At 42.4% G+C, this 19,702-nt stretch overlaps 1 protein-coding gene across 1 annotated transcript; it reads right to left on the reverse strand.

Moving 5' to 3' along the window:
• Positions 1-570: 570 nt before the first annotated feature.
• Positions 571-17,117, reverse strand: LOC124028311 (sialoadhesin-like). Its single transcript, XM_046340417.1, has 14 exons — positions 16,949-17,117; positions 16,605-16,820; positions 16,131-16,451; positions 14,547-14,762; positions 9,912-10,253; positions 9,337-9,588; positions 8,973-9,251; positions 8,536-8,811; positions 4,822-5,088; positions 4,258-4,530; positions 3,826-4,089; positions 3,032-3,304; positions 2,590-2,859; positions 571-848 (listed from the first exon to the last, which is right to left on the reverse strand). Exons 3-14 carry the CDS (start codon positions 16,231-16,233, stop codon positions 571-573), a joined length of 3,093 nt encoding a protein of 1,030 aa, XP_046196373.1. The 5' UTR covers positions 16,234-16,451; positions 16,605-16,820; positions 16,949-17,117.
• Positions 17,118-19,702: the final 2,585 nt, after the last annotated feature.

Consider the following 19,702-nt stretch of genomic DNA (forward strand, 5'->3'; position numbering starts at 1 on the left):
CATTATGTACCTGTCCCGCAGGTGTGATGTTTGGATGTACCGATCCTGTGCAGGTGTTGTGACACGTGGTCTGCCACTGCGAGGACGATCAGCTGTCCGTCCTGTCTCCCTGTAGCGCTGTCTTGGGCGTCTCACAGTACGGACATCGCAAGTTATTTCACTGGCCACATCTGCAGTCCTCATGCCTCCTTGCGGCATGCCTGAGGCATGTTCACGCAGATGAGCAGGGACCCTGGGCATCTTTCGTTTGGTGTTTTTCAGAGTCAGTAGAAAGGCCTCTTTAGTGTCCTAAGTTTTGAGAACTGTGACCTTAATTGCCTACCGTCTGTAAGCTGTTAGTATCTTAACGACCATTCCACAGGTGCATGTTCATGAATTGTTTGTGGTTCATTGAACAAGCATAGGAAACAGTGTTCAAACCCTTTACAATGAAGATCTGTGAAGTTATTTGGATTTTTACGAATTATCTTTGAAAGACAGGGTCCTGAAAAAGGGACGTTTCTTTTTTGCTGAGTTTATTCTATGAGTGAAATATAAAGATGTGTGATTCTCTCATCAACGATGAGATGGTTAGGTGTACTTACACTGAACATCTACAGAAATTGTAGAAGAGTTGAGACCTCCATATTCATTCTCAGCCTCACAGTAGTATTCTCCACTGTCCTCAGAGTTAATGTTGGTGATGAGGAAGGTGTTTTCAGATCCTTTCAGTGAAACTCCATTCTTCTTGTACCAGGTGTATTTGTCCACAGGTGGGTTGGCATCACTGCTGCAGGTCAGAGTCACTGAACTGCCCTCCACTATTTCACCAGAGGGACTGACTGACACGGAGGTGGTCTTTGGTTTACCTGATAGAAAGATGAATGTCCCAAAGTGGTAGTGTCACAATACTTTCATTTTGAGTTTTTAAAATATATCTGTTAAACCACACGAGTACAAGATGGAGAGGATCTGCAATACTTACACAAAACTTTTAGAGGAACAAGCTTTGATCTTTTGCAACCAACTTCATTCACTGCCAAACAGTAGTATTCTCCTCTGTCCTCAGGGATGATGTTAGTGATCCTGTAACTCCATCCAGAATGTCTCATTGAGGTTTCAGCTCCATTCGTCTTGTACCAGATGTAAATCTGCACAGGTGGGTTGGCATCACTGCTGCAGGTCAGAGTCACTGAACTGCCCTCCACTATTCCACCAGAGGGACTGACTGACACTGAGGTGTTCTTTGGACCGTCTAGTAAATCATTTTTAAGAAATACATTAAGGCCTAGATTATATGACATCTGCGGTAGCCGACACCTGCATTGCGGTTGTTTTGGCGGTGTCGTAGTTGGAACTGCATTAGAGCTGTCAAATCCACAAGTAAATCCGGGCACTATACCTCAAGAGCACATTGTCATTGGCTGCACAGAGTTGCATTAAGGGAATTCCCATGAAGTTTTGTTTACAAGTTGGAACACTGGAATATGAGATGTAATCTACACCTCAATTAGGCTGATAGAAATTATCATTATTTTAATTCATGATTGTAATTTGAGCATCATTATTTCTATATTGCCATTCTCGTTGTGAACTTCTAATGGGAGTGGGATGGGTATGTCTTCATGATAATGATCAAGACCAGCTGGGATGGGTATGTCTTCATGATAATGATCAAGACCAGCTGGGATGGGTATGTCTTCATGATAATGATCAAGACCAGCTGGGATGGGTATGTCTTCATGATAATGATCAAGACCAGCTGGGATGGGTATGTCTTCATGATAATGATCAAGACCAGCTGGGATGGGTATGTCTTCATGATAATGATCAAGACCAGCTGGGATGGGTATGTCTTCATGATAATGATCAAGACCAGCTGGGATGGGTATGTCTTCATGATAATGATCAAGAGCAGCTGGGATGGGTATGTCTTCATGATAATGATCAAGAGCAGCTGCTCACCAATTAGACAGCTACAATGCAGTTGTACCTCCAACACCGCCAAAACATCAGCTATGTGAGTGTCGGCTGTCGCTGATTAACATTGATTGAATCTAGGACTAACAGCCTTATGCTCTGCTTCAGGACCAATGTGAATCTAGGACTAACAGCCTAATGCTCTGCTTCAGGACCAATGTGAATCTAGGACTAACAGCCTAATGCTCTGCTTCAGGACCAATGTGAATCTAGGACTAACAGCCTTATGCTCTGCTTCAGGACCAATGTGAATCTAGGACTAACAGCCTAATGCTCTGCTTCAGGACCAATGTGAATCTAGGACTAACAGCCTTATGCTCTGCTTCAGGACCAATGTGAATCTAGGACTAACAGCCTTATGCTCTGCTTCAGGACCAATGTGAATCTAGGACTAACAGCCTAATGCTCTGCTTCAGGACCAATGTGAATCTAGGACTAACAGCCTAATGCTCTGCTTCAGGACCAATGTGAATCTAGGACTAACAGCCTTATGCTCTGCTTCAGGACCAATGTGAATCTAGGACTAACAGCCTAATGCTCTGCTTCAGGACCAATGCCGTTCAAATGGTTGATACATTTTGTAGATGTTAGTTTCTCCAATATTCCAACACTGATCTGTACTTTACTCACATTTCACATCAATGTCGATATACTCAGACCTCCCTGTCTTCATCCCATTCCAGGCCTCACAGTAGTACTCTCCAGTGTCAGATGACTGGATTTGGTTGAAGACATGCTGTGGTCCTGTCATACTCTGATTGTCACCTCCATTCTTCTTGTACCACCAGGTGTAACTCTGGACAGGTGGGTTGGCATCACTGCTGCAGGTCAGAGTCACTGAACTGCCCTCCACTATTCCACCAGAGGGACTGACTGACACTGAGATGTTCTTTGGGCCATCTGGTGTAAAAAGAAACATGAGTTTAGTCAGAGAACTATCCAAAAGATTATTCACTTACATATAATAGTAAAATAAAGAGATTTGGGCTTTGATATGGTTTAGGATTAATGCAAATTATTGACTTCATTAAACTGATTGCAACATTCCAACACTGATCTGTACTTTACTCACATTTCACATCGATGTTGATTGACTCAGACCTCCCTGTCTTCATCCCATTCCAGGCCTCACAGTAGTACTCTCCAGTGGCAGATGACTTGATTTGGTTGAAGACTTGCTGTGGTTCTGTGTTCCCGTAGGAGACAGACTGATAGCCAATCTTCTTGTACCAGGTATAACGCTTAACAAGTGGGTTGGCATCACTGCTGCAGGTCAGAGTCACTGAACTGCCCTCCACTATTTCACCAGAGGGACTGACTGACACTGAGGTGTTCTTTGGGCCATCTGATAAAAGACCATTATAAATTCCACAAATTAACAAGGCACAGCTATTAATTAATTTAAATGCATTCCAGGTGAATACCTCATGAAGCTGGTTGAGAGAATGTCAAGAGTGTGCAAAGCTGTCATCAAGGCAAAGGGTTGCTACTTTGAAGAATCTCAAATATAAAATACATTTTGATTTGTAAAAAAAGAATTAGGTTACTAAAATATTCCATATGTGTTATTTCATACTTTTTATGTCGTTACTGTTATTCTACAATGTCGAAAATAGTACAAATAAAGAAAAACCCTGGAATGAGTAGGTGTGTCCAAACTATTGACTTGTACTGTATATTATCTTTTTCTTCTGAAAACATTAGATTTACCAAATAAAGTAAACCAGTAGATTTTACAAGTCAGTTTGAAATAATTACATTAACATTGTGAAAATAAATATTCAGAAATGTGTATATTAAAATGTTTTTTGACTCATCATTATTTAAGCAGTTTAAGTATGACCAAAATGTTAAAGATGTACCTACACTGGACGTCCACAAATACAGGGGAAGAGGTGAGACGTCCATATTTATTCTCAGCTTCACAGTAATATTCTCCTCTGTCCTCAGAGATGATGTTAGTGATGCTGTAACTCTGTCCTGATGCTTTTGGTGAGGTTACGGTCTTCTTGTACCAGGTGTATTTGTCCACAGGTGGGTTGGCATCACTGCTGCAGGTCAGAGTCACTGAACTGCCCTCCACTATTTCACCAGAGGGACTGACTGACACTGAGGTGTTCCTTGGACCATCTGGTGTAAAATAAACATTAGTTCAGTCAGAGAACTATCCAAAAGATTACTCAGTTACACAAAACATTAAAATAAAGAGATTTGGGCTATGATTATCATTTAGTATAATTCAGTTAAAATGATTGATTTTATTAAACTGATTCCAACACTGATCTGGACTTTACTCACATTTCACATCGATGTTGATTGACTCAGACCTCCCTGTTTTAATCCCATTCCAGGCCTCACAGTAGTACTCTCCAGTGGCAGATGACTTGATTTGGTTGAAGACTTGCTGTGATTCTGTGTTCCCGTAGGAGACAGACTGATAGCCAATCGTCTTGTACCAGGTGTAACTCTGCACAGGTGGGTTGGCATCACTGCTGCAGGTCAGAGTCACTGAACTGCCCTCCACTATTTCACCAGAGGGACTGACTGACACTGAGGTGTTCTTTGGGTCATCTGACAAAGTTCCAATATAAAGTCATTAACATCTTGGTTATAGTATTATCAAATCAAACTGTATTTGTCACGTGCACCGAATACAACAAGTGTAGACCTTATCTTGGCTTTCTGAAGAGATTAGATTGAGTGAATAAGGTAAACCAGTAGATTTTACAGGTCAGTTAGAAATAATTACATTCACATTGTGAAAATACATATTGACAGATGTGGATGTTTTATAGTAAAATGTTTCTTGATTTATCATAATTTTAGCAGTTTACAAGCATGATGAAAATGTTAAAGATGTACCTACACTGGACGTCCACAAATACAGGGAAGAGGTGAGACGTCCATATTTATTCTCAGCCTCACAGTAATATTCTCCTCTGTCCTCAGAGATGATGTTAGTGATGCTGTAACTCTGTCCTGATGCTTTTGGTGAGGTTACGTTCTTCTTGTACCAGGTGTATTTGTCCACAGGTGGGTTGGCATCACTGCTGCAGGTCAGAGTCACTGAACTGCCCTCCACTATTTCACCAGAGGGACTGACTGACACTGAGGTGCTTTTGGGGGCATCTGGTAAGGAATAATGTGTGGAGGGGTTATCATGTGACAATAGTGCAATCAAGACCTTGCATCAGTTATCAGACGAATCAAAGATAACATGACATTGACAGGTCAGAGAACATTAACTAGTCAAAACATTAAAAGAAACACATTTGGAAAGGTGCTTTACGTGACCAACCAGATGCTAAACACTGGTTGTCTACGCGTCTCAAGACTGTGTTTGCCCATTGCACTAAAAGCTAGGTATTAGCGAATGGTTGTAAGCTTCAGGTAAGGGTTAGGCTTCTCATTATGCAAGCGTAGTTCACTGAACCACGTCCACTTTATATTCCATAGGCCTCCACTCTTCTGGGACGGCTTTCCAGTAGATGTTGGAGTTTTGCTTCCATTCAGCCACGAGAGCATTAGTGAAGTTGGGCACTGTTGTTGGGGGATTAGGCCTGGCTCACAGTCGGCGTTTCAATTCATCCCAAAGGAGTTCAATGAGGTTGAAGTCAGGTCTCTGTGCAGGCCGGTCAAGTTCTTCTACACCGATCTAGACAAACCATTTCTGTATGGACCTAACTTTGTGCGCGTGGGCATTGTCATGCTGAAACAGGAAAGGGCCTTCCCAAACTGTTGCCACAAAGTTGGAAGCACAGAATCATTTTCAATGCTGTAACGTAAGTATTTCCCATTCTGTGAGCTTGTGTGGCCTACCACTTAGCGGCTGAGCTGTTGTTGCTCCTAGACATTTCCTCTTTACAATAACAGCACGTATAGTTGGCCGTGGCAGCTCTAGCATGTCAGAAAGTTGACAAACTGACTGGTTGGAAAGGTGGCATCCTATGACGGTTCCATGTTGAAAGTCGCTGAGCTCTTCAGTAAGGCCATTCTAATACCAATGTTTGTTTTATAAACCTTTCAGCAATGGATGTGGCTGAAATAGCCAAATTCAGCAATTAGAAGGGGTGTCCACATACTTAAGCATATATAGTGTATGCAGGGTTAAATTGAATAAGAAACGGGATAGAAAATGCACAGTAGCAGCAGCGAATGTGATGAGTCAAAAGACTGCAAAAACGGTCAATGCTGATTGTCCGGGAAGCTATTTGGTTAACTACAGTATTTAGGAGTCTCGTGGCATGTGGGTAGAAACTATTCAGGGTCCTGTTGGTTTCAGACTTGGTGCATCGGTACAGCTTGCCATGCAATAGCGATGAGAACATTCTATCACTTGGGTAACCAGAATCTTTGATCATTTTTAGGGCCATTCTTTGTCACTGACCGGTATAGAGATCCTGAGTGGCAGGGACCTTGCGGTTGGATGCCAAGCAGTTACCATGCCAAGCAGTGATGCTGCCAGTCAAGATGCTCTCAATGCTGAAGCTGTAGAACTTTTGGAAGATCTGAGGGTCCATGACAAATCTTTTCATTTGTCGTGCCTTCTTCAAGATTGTGTCGGTGTGTGTGGATCATGTTAATTACTTACAGTGATGTGGACACTTAGAATTTTGAAGCTCTTGACCCTCTCAACTACATTACAGCCCCGTCGATGTGGAAGGGGCGTGCTCTGCAATTCATTTCCTGTAGTCCACGTTCAGCTTATTTGTCTTGCTCACATTGAGGGAGAGGATGTTGTCCTGGCACCACACTGCCAAGTCACTAATCTCCTCCCTATAGGCTGTCTCATCGTCGTTGGTGATCGGGCCTAACACTGTTGTGTCATCAGTAAACTTAATGATGGCGTTGGAGTCGTGTGAGGCCATGCAGTCGTGGATGAACAGGGAGTACAGTAGGGGACTAAGCACTCACCCATGATGGGCCCCTGTGTTGAGGCGGATGGCGGCTGTGTTGCTACCTACCATCACCACCTGGGGGCGGCCCGTCAGGAAGTATACAAACCAGTTGCAGAGGGAGGTGTTCAGTCACAGGGTCCTGAGTTTAGTGATGAGCTTGGAGGGCACTATGGTGTTGAACGCTGAGCTGTAGTCAATGAATAGCATTCTAACATAGGTGTTCCTCTTGTCCATGTGGGAGAGGGCTGTGTGGAGTGCAATAGAGATTGTGTCAGCTGTGGATCTGTTGGAATGGTATGCGAATTGGAGTGCGTCCATTGTGTCTGGGATGTGATGTGATGTGAGTGATGACCAGCCTTTCAAAGCGTTTCATGGCTACAGATGTAAGTCCTACAGGGTAATAACAATTTAGACTGGTTATTTTGGGGTTCTTGGGCACAGGGACTATGGTGGTCTGCTTGAAACAAGTAGGTATTACAAACTGGGTCAGGGAGAGGTTGGAAATGTCAGTGAAGACACTTTCCAGCTGGTCCGCGCATGCTCTCAGCCCCACGGCCGTCCGGCCCGGCGGCCTTGTGAATGTTAACCTGTTTAAAAGTCTTACTCACATCAGCTACGGTGAGCGAGATCACACAGTCATCCGGAACAGCTGGTTCTCTCATGTATGGTTCAGTATTGCTTTCATCAAAGCGAGCAAAGAAGGTATTTAGCACATTTGGTAGGTTCACCTCACAAGGCAGCTCGTGGCTGGGTTTCCCTTTGTAATCCGTGATAGTTTTCAAACCCTTAGAATACCCCGAGCTGCAGACCGTACTATTTACCAAGATATTTTCTTTTATGGCAGAGCCGACATAGTACAATTCGATCTTCATCCGGGACTAACGCTTTGCCTGTTTGATGGCTCATTGGAGGTTGTAGCAGGATTTCTTATTAGCATCTGGATTTGTGTCCCGCTCATTGAAAGGGGTAGCGCTAGCCTTTAGCTCAGTATGGATGATGCTTGCAATCAATGGCTTCTGGTAGGGATATGTACGTACGGTCACTGTAGGGATGGAGTCACTGGTGCACTTATTAATGAAACCGGTGACTGATGTGGTAAACTCCTCAAAGTTATCAGATTAATCCTGAAACATATTCCAGTCTGTGCTAGCAAAACAGTCCTGTAGCTTAGCTTCCGCATCATCAGACCACTTTCGTATTGAGCGCATCATTGGAACTTCCTGTTTGAGTTTTTTATTGTAAGCAGGAATCAGGAGTATAAGAGTTATGGTCAGATTTGCCTAAAGGAGGGTGAGGAAGAGCCTTGTATGCATTTCTGTGTGTGAAGTAATGGTAACATAGAGTTGTGAAGCCTCTAGTTGGACACCACCAGCCATGAGAAACATCACCTCTGGATGGTCTTTTTCTTGTTTGCTTACGGCCCTATACAGCTTGTTGAGTGTGGTTTTAGTGTCAGCATCGGTTTGTGGTGGTAAATAGACAGCTATGATAAATATTGATGAAAACTCTCTTGGTAAATAGTGTGGTCTGCAGCTCGGGGTATTCTAACTCAGGGAGAAAGACTTCCTTAACATTAGAGAACACATACCAGCTGTTGTTAACAAAGACACACACCCCTCCCCCTTTCCTTACCCGAGGCTAACATTCAAACACTGAGCTACTCTCATGTTTTACTCACATTTAACATCGATGTCTAAAGATGGAGACCTGTCCGTACTAATTCCATTCGAGACCCAGCAGTAGTACTGTCTAGTGTCAGATGACTTGATTTGGCTGAAAACCTGCTGTGGTTCTGTGTTCCCATAGAAGATACTCTGATAGACACTTCCATTCTTGTACCAGGCATAACTCTGCACAGGTGGGTTGGCATCACTGCTGCAGGTCAGAGTCACTGAACTGCCCTCCACTATGTCACCAGAGGGACTGACTGACACTGAGGTGCTCTTTGGGCCGTCTGGTGTAAAAGAAACATGAGTTCAGTTACATAACTATCCAATAGATGAGTCACTTACACAAAACATTCAAAGGAACCGATGTTGGCTATGCTATGCTTTATGGATTCATTTACATTTAAACTGATTCCAACATTTCAACATTGAGTTGTACTTTACTCACATTTCACATCGATGTTGATAGACTCAGACCTGTCTGTCCCCATCTCATTCCGGGCTTCACAGTAGTACTCCCCAGTGTCAGATGACTGGATGTGACTGAAGACATGCTGTAGTTCTGTGTTCCCATGGGAGAAAGACTGATAGTGGGCTCCAATCTTCTTGTACCAGGTGTATTTGTCCACAGGTGGGTTGGCATCACTGATGCAGGTCAGAGTCACTGAACTGCCCTCCACTATTTCACCAGAGAGATGGATTGATGCCAGTGTGTTCTTTGGGCCATCTGAATGACAGAACGAGTGTAAGCATATGCAGTAAGGACCTAAGTGATGATGTTATTTAGTAAAGAATACAATAAAAATCCTCACATTTGACAGTGAGAGTCTCTTCAGGTGAGTGGAGATCCTCAAAGCCTTCTACAGCACAGGAGTATCTGCCGGCATCCTCACTGCTGACTGGGTTGAGGATCAGGCTGTTATTTTGGTTGGTGAGACGCTGGCCTAACTTGTACCAGATGTAGGAGGGGTTGGGGTTATCAGTCAGAGTACAGACGGTCCTACAGGCCAGTGTCACTCTCTGTCCCTCAGTCACTGTGGCAGGAGTGATCTCCACCTGCAGACCTGAAAGATTGTGAATAAGGAGTAAATGACATATTTTCTCTGGTTATTTTCTCCTGTTATTGGACCAGATAAATACAACATAAATCCGTTAATGTATACAGTCTTAGAAAAACAGGGTTCTTCGACTATCCCCATAAGATAACCCTATTTTGGTTCCAGGTAGAACCCTTTTCTGTTTCATTTTGTGTCCCATGTTCTACATGGGTTCTACATGGATCCCAAAACTGTTCTTCAAAGGGTTATGCTATGAGGACAGCCAAACAACCTTTTTAGGTTCTACATAGCACCTTTTTTTCTAAGAGTGTAGAGTATAAAGCACACACCTGTGACAGACAGAGTTGTTCCAGAGAAGGTATATCCCCATTCTGCATGAACTGTTTTAAATCTGAACTTGTACTCAGTTGAGTCTCTTTCCCTCAGGTCTGTGATTGTTAGAGTGGAGTCCTTGTCTGTTTGTCGATGGTACTTCACACGATCTGCATACTCTGGGTCCTGGCTCAGATCGTTAGTTACACCAGACTCCCATTTGCTGAACCAGAACACTTCTGTGACGTTATGCCAACTGGGATGTGTGTAAAAGCACGATATGTCCACTGTTGACCCTTTCAAAGCACAGATACTCTGATGGGTGTAAGTCACATTCATACAGCTCTCATCCCGAACACCTGAAACAAAATGTAGCTGATCAATTCCTGAAACGATAATGAGACTAAATGTTTTAGATGCATTGGACAGGTTCATTTAAAATTCAAATTAAATATAGACATATATCTACACTCAGAAATAAAGGTTTAGATTTGTTTCTAAAAGGGTACAAACACATGTCTCTGGGGTGGTGCCCTGTACAAACACATGTCTCTGGGGTGGTGCCCTGGTACAAACACATGACTCTGGGGTGGTGCCCTGTAAAGGGTACAAACACATGTCTCTGGGGTGGTGCCCTGTAAAGGGTACAAACACATGTCTCCGGGGTGGTGCCCTGTAAAGGGTACAAACACATGTCTCCGGGGTGGTGTCCTGTAAAGGGTACAACCACGTGTCTCTGGGGTGGTGCCCTGTAAAGGGTACAAACACATGTCTCCGGGGTGGTGTCCTGTAAAGGGTACAACCACGTGTCTCCGGGGTGGTGTCCTGTAAAGGGTACAAACACATGTCTCCGGGGTGGTGTCCTGTAAAGGGTACAACCACGTGTCTCTGGGGTGGTGCCCTGTAAGCTCCTCCTTTGTGCTTTTAGTTACAGGTGGTGATGTTACGTTTGATACCATAGCTCCGAGGCATGTGTAGAAACAGCTAAGCGGTGTATTTCGAAGCAGCGCACCGATGCCTGTGTCACTTTATCAGAAGCACATGATCAATGACGTCCAAACCTTGGTTTCGTCGAACAACCACCAGGTTAGTTTGGTATTGGTTTGGTAGAAGACATAAAGGCTCCACTGCATATGCTATATGGGGTGTGGGGCGTCAGCAATAATCATTTAGCTGCTCTAAATCATTTGGACCAGCAGGTGCCACCAGTGTACCTTCTGTTAATCAAAGACTTGATTTATGAAACTATTTTTGACAAAAATTGGCTGAAAAATCTCAATACTTCAGGAATCTTTGTTTCCCGTGACTAGTTATAGACGGGTGGATTTAGGTGTAGGCGACATAGGCAGCCGCCCGGGGCAGCATCTTGCTGGGGGCGTTACGGGGAACCCGCACAAAAACAAAAAAACAAAAAGGATCATTGGAATGGTGATATTTGAGCGATCTGTTTTCTATCCCTCATTTGCACGTCACGTCAATGATATCATGTCACCGTGTGGGACTGTGGGTCAATGATATCATGTCACCGTGTGTGGGACTGTGAGTCAATGATATCATGTCACCGGGTGGGACTGTGGGTCAATGATATCATGTCACCGGGTGGGACTGTGGGTCAATGATATCATGTCACCGTGTGGGACTGTGGGTCAATGATATCATGTCACCGTGTGGGACTGTGGGTCAATGATATCATGTCACCGTGTGGGACTGTGGGTCAATGATATCATGTCACCGTGTGGGACTGTGGGTCAATGATATCATGTCACCGTGTGGGACTGGGGGGGATTCTCTCCTTCTCTCTTTCTTTCTCTCTCTCGGAGGACCTGAGCCCTAGAACCATGCCCCAGGACTACCTGACATGATGACTCCTTGCTGTCCCCAGTCCACCTGGCCATGCTGCTGCTCCAGTTTCAACTGGCCTGGGCCCTAGGACCATGTCCCAGGACTACCTGACATGAGGACTCCTTGCTGTCCCCAGTCCACCTGGCCATGCTCCTGCTCCAGTTTCAACTGTTCTGCCTTACTATTATTCAACCATGCTGGTCATTTATGAACATTTGAACATCTTGGCCACGTTCTGTTATAATCTCCACCCGGCACAGCCGGAAGAGGACTGGCCACCCCACATATGCTCTCTCTAATTCTCTCTTTCTTTCTCTCTCTCGGAGGACCTGAGCCCTAGGACCGTGCCCCAGGACTACCTGACATGATGGCTCCTTGCTGTCCCCAGTCCACCTGACTGTGCTGCTGCTCCAGTTTCAACTGTTCTGCCTTATTATTATTTGACCATGCTGGTCATTTATGAACATTTGAACATCTTGGTCATGTTCTGTTATAATCTCTACCCGGCACAGCCAGAAGAGGACTGGCCACCCCACATAGCCCGGTTCCTCTCTAGGTTTCTTCCTAGGTTTTGGCCTTTCTAGGGAGTTTTTCCTAGCCACCGTGCTTTTACACCTGCATTGTTTGCTGTTTGGGGTTTTAGGCTGGGTTTCTGTACAGCACTTTGAGATATCAGCTGACGTACGAAGGGCTATATAAATAAATTTGATTTGATTTGATTTGATTTGATTTGATTTGACTGTGGGTCAATGATATCATGTCACCGTGTGGGACTGTGGGTCAATGATATCATGTCACCGTGTGGGACTGTGGGTCAATGATATCATGTCACCGTGTGGGACTGTGGGTCAATGATATCATGTCACCGTGTGGGACTGTGGGTCAATGATATCATGTCACCGTGTGGGACTGTGGGTTAGTGATATCATGTCACCGTGTGGGACTGTGGGTCACTTCCACTCATGGGTGGCCAAAAATAACTATCTGAACACCATGCACCCACTAAGCCATGCCTCCAATATAATTATCCAGTTTGAGTGAATTGTAGAGTTACTTGTTAGTGACGGAGACATGGTTGTTGAATTCGTACATTTTCAGTCCTGAGTTCCTAGGCGTATATTATTAAAATGAAACTCTTCATGACAATACATTACAGATCTCATGAGGCCTTATTTTGAAGAATAGTTTTACTCTAATACAGAGGCTTGAAATTTATGGTTTAAATTATTTACACATCAGGCCTGCATGTAGGCTCAAAAAAATCAAGTAACTTTCCCCAAATTCCCAGATTGTAACAAATTTTCACCCGTTTCAGAAATCTTCCAACCGGGATTTCTGAAAAAGCTGGCTTGCATTGTGATTTGTCATTCCTATTGGAATCCAGCCAGAGTTAGGATATCCAACAGTTTGAATATTATTCACACGCCATCTGCATTCATAATGACTGTCAGGTGTAGGAACATTGTGAGGAGACTCCTAAGCCATTTAAACTGGAATAACCATTTTAGTAACTGGTGAAAACAATCTAACAAAGCTGATTGGATTAGTTTAGAAAAATGTACATTATTTATTTTAGCATAGCATAAAATTAATCTGTGTAGATTAATCAATCAATCAATGTACATGCAAAAACACAGATATATATATTTTTTAAGTTGATCAACCTGTAGTAGAGCATGCTGGGAAATATAATGATGATAATAATGATGGTACAAATTTGCCTTTTAGAGTGCCACCCCAGTAACAAACATCTACCTCATTTTAGGTGGGAAAGATTCATAGTTGTACTTTGAGGGTATTTAGGATACACAACATATGTTTGTACCCTGGGAAACAGAAATGCACCTTCACATTGTAGACCTTTATTTGAGAGTGAGAGTGTGATGATTGCGAAACACTTTACCCGACACCCAGTGTCCTAACACTTTATGACACAGTGATAACCATGTCTTGTTATGTCATAACAGCTGACATAACTTGTCATAACCTGTCATAATATGGAGAACACTGTCATGATGCATATATTGACACCTTTATGACATATATTGCGTTACTTTACGGCTGGTTATGGCACCTACAGTAACATTTATTCAATGTAAAATAAATCCCTGCCAAGAAGTTTCCTTTCTTTTGAGAGTTTGTCTCTTAAATCCTTTGTTGTTGTAATAATTATTTACAGTCACGTTTCTTTCCAGATTTTAGATAACTTGTATAAAAAAACATGTTATGACACTGTCAGGAAGCATTACGACCATCCTGTGTCACTTGAATGAAGAAAATACACTTTATGACAGCGTTACGACCATCATAATCATATCAGCCAGAGAGGCCTGTCACGTACATGCCCTTATGTCAGTCATCAGTCAAAAGAGGGTGTCTTATCCTGCTCCTGAAATCTGCTCCTGCATTCATCCCAGTCATCAGCAACAGAGCATTGGGTTAGGTGCATGTCTGACATCAATAGGTGCGCAATTACAATGATCATTTAATATGGTCAATATTTCTTTTTGGTAAAGTATTTCCGATTATTGTACCTTTATATTTGAAATATGGGGTACAAAAATGTATCAATAAACTCTTTATCCTCACAGGTACCCTAAAAGGTACCTAACAGTACCATGTGAGATCATTATGTGTACCTTTGAAGGTACATTATGTGTATTTTTATATTTTTGTACCCCAGGGAAAAATACTGTATCCTTATTTTCTAAGAGTGTATGACGTTGTCATTTCTATTTAATTTGTCCCTTCTCGTTGGCCTTAAATGATTGATACTTGTTAAGTAGAGAACTAATTGCATTCACACTCACACACTGCTGGAGCTTGGACATCCTCATGGCTTTTTACAGCACAGGAGTAACTGTCTGAATAAGAATTATTGACAGAGTATTGCAGGGAAGTAGACTCATCTAGACGTTGTCCGTTCCTGTACCAGATGTATGTGGGGTTGTCAGTCAGAGTACAGGTGGTGCTACAGGTCAGTGTCTTCTGTCCCTCTGCAGCAGAAGTCACCTTCACCTGCAGGTCTGAATGAGGAGAGAATAAAAACACAGAAGAACAACCCTCAATATTTCCACCTCATTTGTATTTCTGTTTCTGTGACCTTTATTTTACTAGGCAAGTCAGCTGAGAACAAATTCTTATTTATAATGACACCAGGGAACAGAGGTTAACTGCCTTGTTCAGGGCCAGAACAGATGGTTTACCTTGTCAGCGCAGGGATTCGACCCAGCAACCTTTCAGTTACTGGTCTAATGCTCTAACCACTAGGCTACCTGCCACCTAATGCTACGAGAGATAAAGTAATTACACTGTAGAATAATTTTATGTAAATATAGTACTACCAGTAAATCATAATGTTCTGTAATACTACCAGTATATTATACAATTCTGTAAGTGTAGTATTACCAGTATTCTATAATGTTCTGTACGTGTAGTATTACCAGTATATCATGTTCTGTAAGTGTAGTATTACCAGTATATCATAATGTTCTGTACGTGTAGTATTACCAGTATATCATAATGTTCTGTACGTGTAGTATTACCAGTATATCATAATGTTCTGTAAGTGTAGTATTACCAGTATATCATCATGTTCTGTAAGTGTAGTATTACCAGTATATCACAATGTTCTGTACGTGTAGTATTACCAGTATATCATGTTCTGTAAGTGTAGTATTACCAGTATATCATAATGTTCTGTACGTGTAGTATTACCAGTATATCATGTTCTGTAAGTGTAGTATTACCAGTATATCATAATGTTCTGTACGTGTAGTATTACCAGTATATCATAATGTTCTGTACGTGTCAGGACCCGGTTACGAACCCGGGTCTCCGGAGTGAGAAACAGTCACTTAACCAACTGAGCCACGAATAGTCGGCAGAACCCAGAAGATGAGGCAGACACAGCAGTACTTGAGACGGTGTATTTAATGAAGTAAAAAGTGAAGTTCTTCAGGAAAACATGTAACTCCACAACCTCAAAAGGAATCATACAAGAACAAAGGAAATCCTCCAAGACAAAAAGGTAAATCCACAAGGTGGAAGGTAAAGCACAAAAAGCCTCAAAAGATACTCAAAAACAAACAAACAAGAACAAAAAACAGAATTCTACAAGAGAGGCGACCGGGATCAACAAGAGTTCACAGAGTACTAGGGCTGGGTGCTAACATACAAACACAGAGCAAAGAACAGAGGAAAACAAAGGGTTTAAATACAATCAGGGGAAACGAGGCACAGGTGCAAATAATAATGGCGATCAAGGGAAAACAAAAGGTCAAAAGGCACAATGGGGGCATCTAGTGACCAAAAACCGGAACAACCCTGGCCAAATTCTGACAGTAAGTGTAGTATTACCAGTATATCATCATGTTCTGTAAGTGTAGTTTTACCTGTGACAGACAGAGTTGTTCCAGGGAAGCTGTACCCCCATCCTGAGATCTGTGTGTTGAATCTGAATTTATACTCAGCTGAGTCGCTCTCTCTCAGATCCATGATTCTCAGGGTGGAGGGAAGGCTCTCCAGGGCCCGACCTGCATACTCTGGGTCTCTGGTTAGGTCCTCAGGGGCCGACTTATCACTTCTAAACCAGAATGTTGTTTTGATCGGATGATAACTGGAATAAGTACAGGATATGTCCACTGATGACCCCTTCAAGGCACAGATACTCTTGTCAATATAAGTCACTCTGTTGCAGCTCTGATCCTGAACACCTGAAACATAATGACAAGAGGACATTACTTATACAATCATGAGCTGCAATAATCCTGTGTTGGTTATCTTAGATAACTGTGAGGACTGTTTAGGAGACAGAATAGATATACTTGAAAAGTTCTACTAGAATACTGAGTTGAATCCATACTCACACACTGCAGGAGTGTGGAGATCCTCATTGGATTTTACAGCACAGGAGTAGCTGTCTGCAGCATCAGGGTAGACTGAATAGGGAGAAGTGTTGTCAGTTACTATCTGTCCGTTCTTGTACCAGGTGTAGGTGGGGTTACCAGTCAGAACACAGGTGGTGCAGGTCAGTGTCTTCCACGCTGATACAACTGAATAAGGAGTCACCTTCACCTGCAGATCTGGAGGCGATCACAACACATTACAACCATTAGTCATCTGACATCTTTTCTAGTCACATGACATTTCTTTTTTGAAGACAAAACACTACAATTTCCAGAACTAAATTGACAGAAGAATATCACTGTACCTGTGACAGACAGAGTGACTCCAGGGTTGCCAGTAAATCTCCCTCCAGTCTGATCTGTTATGAATCTGAACTTGTACGTAGCTGAGTCACTTTCTCTCAGGTCTGTGATTCTCAGAGTGCAGTCGTTCTTCTTATCTTTATGATACGTCACACGACCTGTGTAGTCTGGTTCATCACTCAGACTAACAGGATTCTCCTCAGCATCATTTCTAGTGAACCAGAAGGTTGATGTGACGATATAACCACTGGGATATGTGTAAGAGCAGGACAGATCCACTGTTGACCCCTTCAAGGTACAGATACTCTGAGTGGTGTATGTAACACTCCAGCCATCCTGACCCAGTACCACTGAAACACAGTCACACAGCACAATGGTATCAGAATTAAGCCAAGGTCTATTGGCTCACACTGACAGTAGGGTTTGTCCACACTTTGTTGCCGTCCTGTAGTTTCTGAGTTGAGTGTGAATGGAAACCACACATAAGCATCACTCAGTGAGGTGTGAAAGATAAATGCCTAACAAATGTCACTGAACACAACAGAATAACATGAAGATAATATAACTAAAACATGATGAATGAGACCATACCTGCCACAGACCACATAACAGACCACATACCTGCTACAGACCACATACCTGCCACAGATGCCACAGACCACATACCTGCTACAGACCAGATACCTGCCACAGACCACATGCCACAGACCACATACCTGCCACAGACCACATACCTGCCACAGACCACATACCTGCCACAGACCACATACCTGCCACAGACCACATACCTGCCACAGACCACATACCTGCCACAGACCACATACCTGCCACAGACCACATACCTGCCACAGACCACATACCTGCCACAGACCACATACCTGCCACAGACCACATACCTGCCACAGACCACATACCTGCCACAGACCACATACCTGCCACAGACCACATTGCCACAGACCACAGAAAGACCCCCAACACACTTCCTGCTGTTCTCAAGGACATTGTTGCATCTCCCACCCTGCAGTCTTAGAAACATAAACAACAACTCTCTCTATAGCTGGTGAATAACTCCACCTGATACATTAAAACAGTCCAGGGTCCATATTCACAAAGTGTCTCAGAGTAGACTAAGAGTGCTCATCTAGGATCAGTTTAACTTTTTAGATCATTATTATATGGACCAGGGGGACCTGATCTTAGATCAGCACTCCTTCTCTGAGACACGTCATGATACTGGGCCCTGATGTAACAACCTAAACACAGATCCAGACTAAACAAAAAGTAAAATTATTCAGTAAGTCGTACCATGTGATTTATGGCTAAAACATAAAATAATAACAATGATAATAACAATAACATTTTAAAAAACGAAACTATATAATATACTGTAGCGTACTTACAGAGTGAAGATGAGAGGTATTGTACAGTGAGTCAACTTACTGGTGTAGCAGGGCATAGAAACAAGAAGTGTGAGTTCTGTGGTTGATTGACACATTTATAAAGTAGCCTAGTCAGGAATTTCAGACAATAACACGCATCAACAGCATGTCAGAAAAAAAGATGTACTGTATTTTATGTATCTAATTATAAAATGTGACCACATAGCTAGTTGCATTTCTTCATTTGTGCCCAAAAAAAAATTCAAGCGGGAAAATGCAGCCCATTTTCAATGTGGCCTTTATACAGATCCAATACAATGTACTGATTCAATGTGGTCTTTATACAGATCCAATACAATGTACTGATTCAATGTGGTCTTTATACAGATCCAATACAATGTACTGATTCAATGTGGTCTTTATACAGATCCAATACAATGTACTGATTCAATGTGGTCTTTATACAGATCCAATACAATGTACTGATTCAATGTGGCCTTTATACAGATCCAATACAATGTACTGATTCAATGTGGTCTTTATACAGATCCAATACAATGTACTGATTCAATGTGGTCTTTATACAGATCCAATACAATGTACTGATTCAATGTGGTCTTTATACAGATCCAATACAATGTACTGATTCAATGTGGTCTTTATACAGATCCAATACAATGTACTGATTCAATGTGGTCTTTATACAGATCCAATACAATGTACTGATTCAATGTGGTCTTTATACAGATCCAATACAATGTACTGATTCAATGTGGTCTTTATACAGATCCAATACAATGTACTGATTCAATGTGGTCTTTATACAGATCCAATACAATGTACTGATTCAATGTGGTCTTTATACAGATCCAATACAATGTACTGACTGGGATGTGGTCTTTATACAGATCCAATACAATGTACTGATTCAATGTGGTCTTTATACAGATCCAATACAATGTACTGATTCAATGTGGTCTTTATACAGATCCAATACAATGTACTGACTGGGATGTGGTCTTTATACAGATCCAATACAATGTACTGATTCAATGTGGTCTTTATACAGATCCAATACAATGTACTGATTCAATGTGGCCTTTATACAGATCCAATACAATGTACTGATTCAATGTGGCCTTTATACAGATCCAATACAATGTACTGATTCAATGTGGTCTTTATACAGATCCAATACAATGTACTGATTCAATGTGGTCTTTATACAGATCCAATACAATGTACTGATTCAATGTGGTCTTTATACAGATCCAATACAATGTACTGACTGGGATGTGGTCTTTATACAGATCCAATACAATGTACTGATTCAATGTGGTCTTTATACAGATCCAATACAATGTACTGACTGGAATG

The sequence above is a fragment of the Oncorhynchus gorbuscha genome, unplaced genomic scaffold (genome assembly GCF_021184085.1).
Source record: "Oncorhynchus gorbuscha isolate QuinsamMale2020 ecotype Even-year unplaced genomic scaffold, OgorEven_v1.0 Un_scaffold_4010, whole genome shotgun sequence".
NCBI classification, from domain to species: Eukaryota; Metazoa; Chordata; class Actinopteri; order Salmoniformes; family Salmonidae; genus Oncorhynchus; species Oncorhynchus gorbuscha.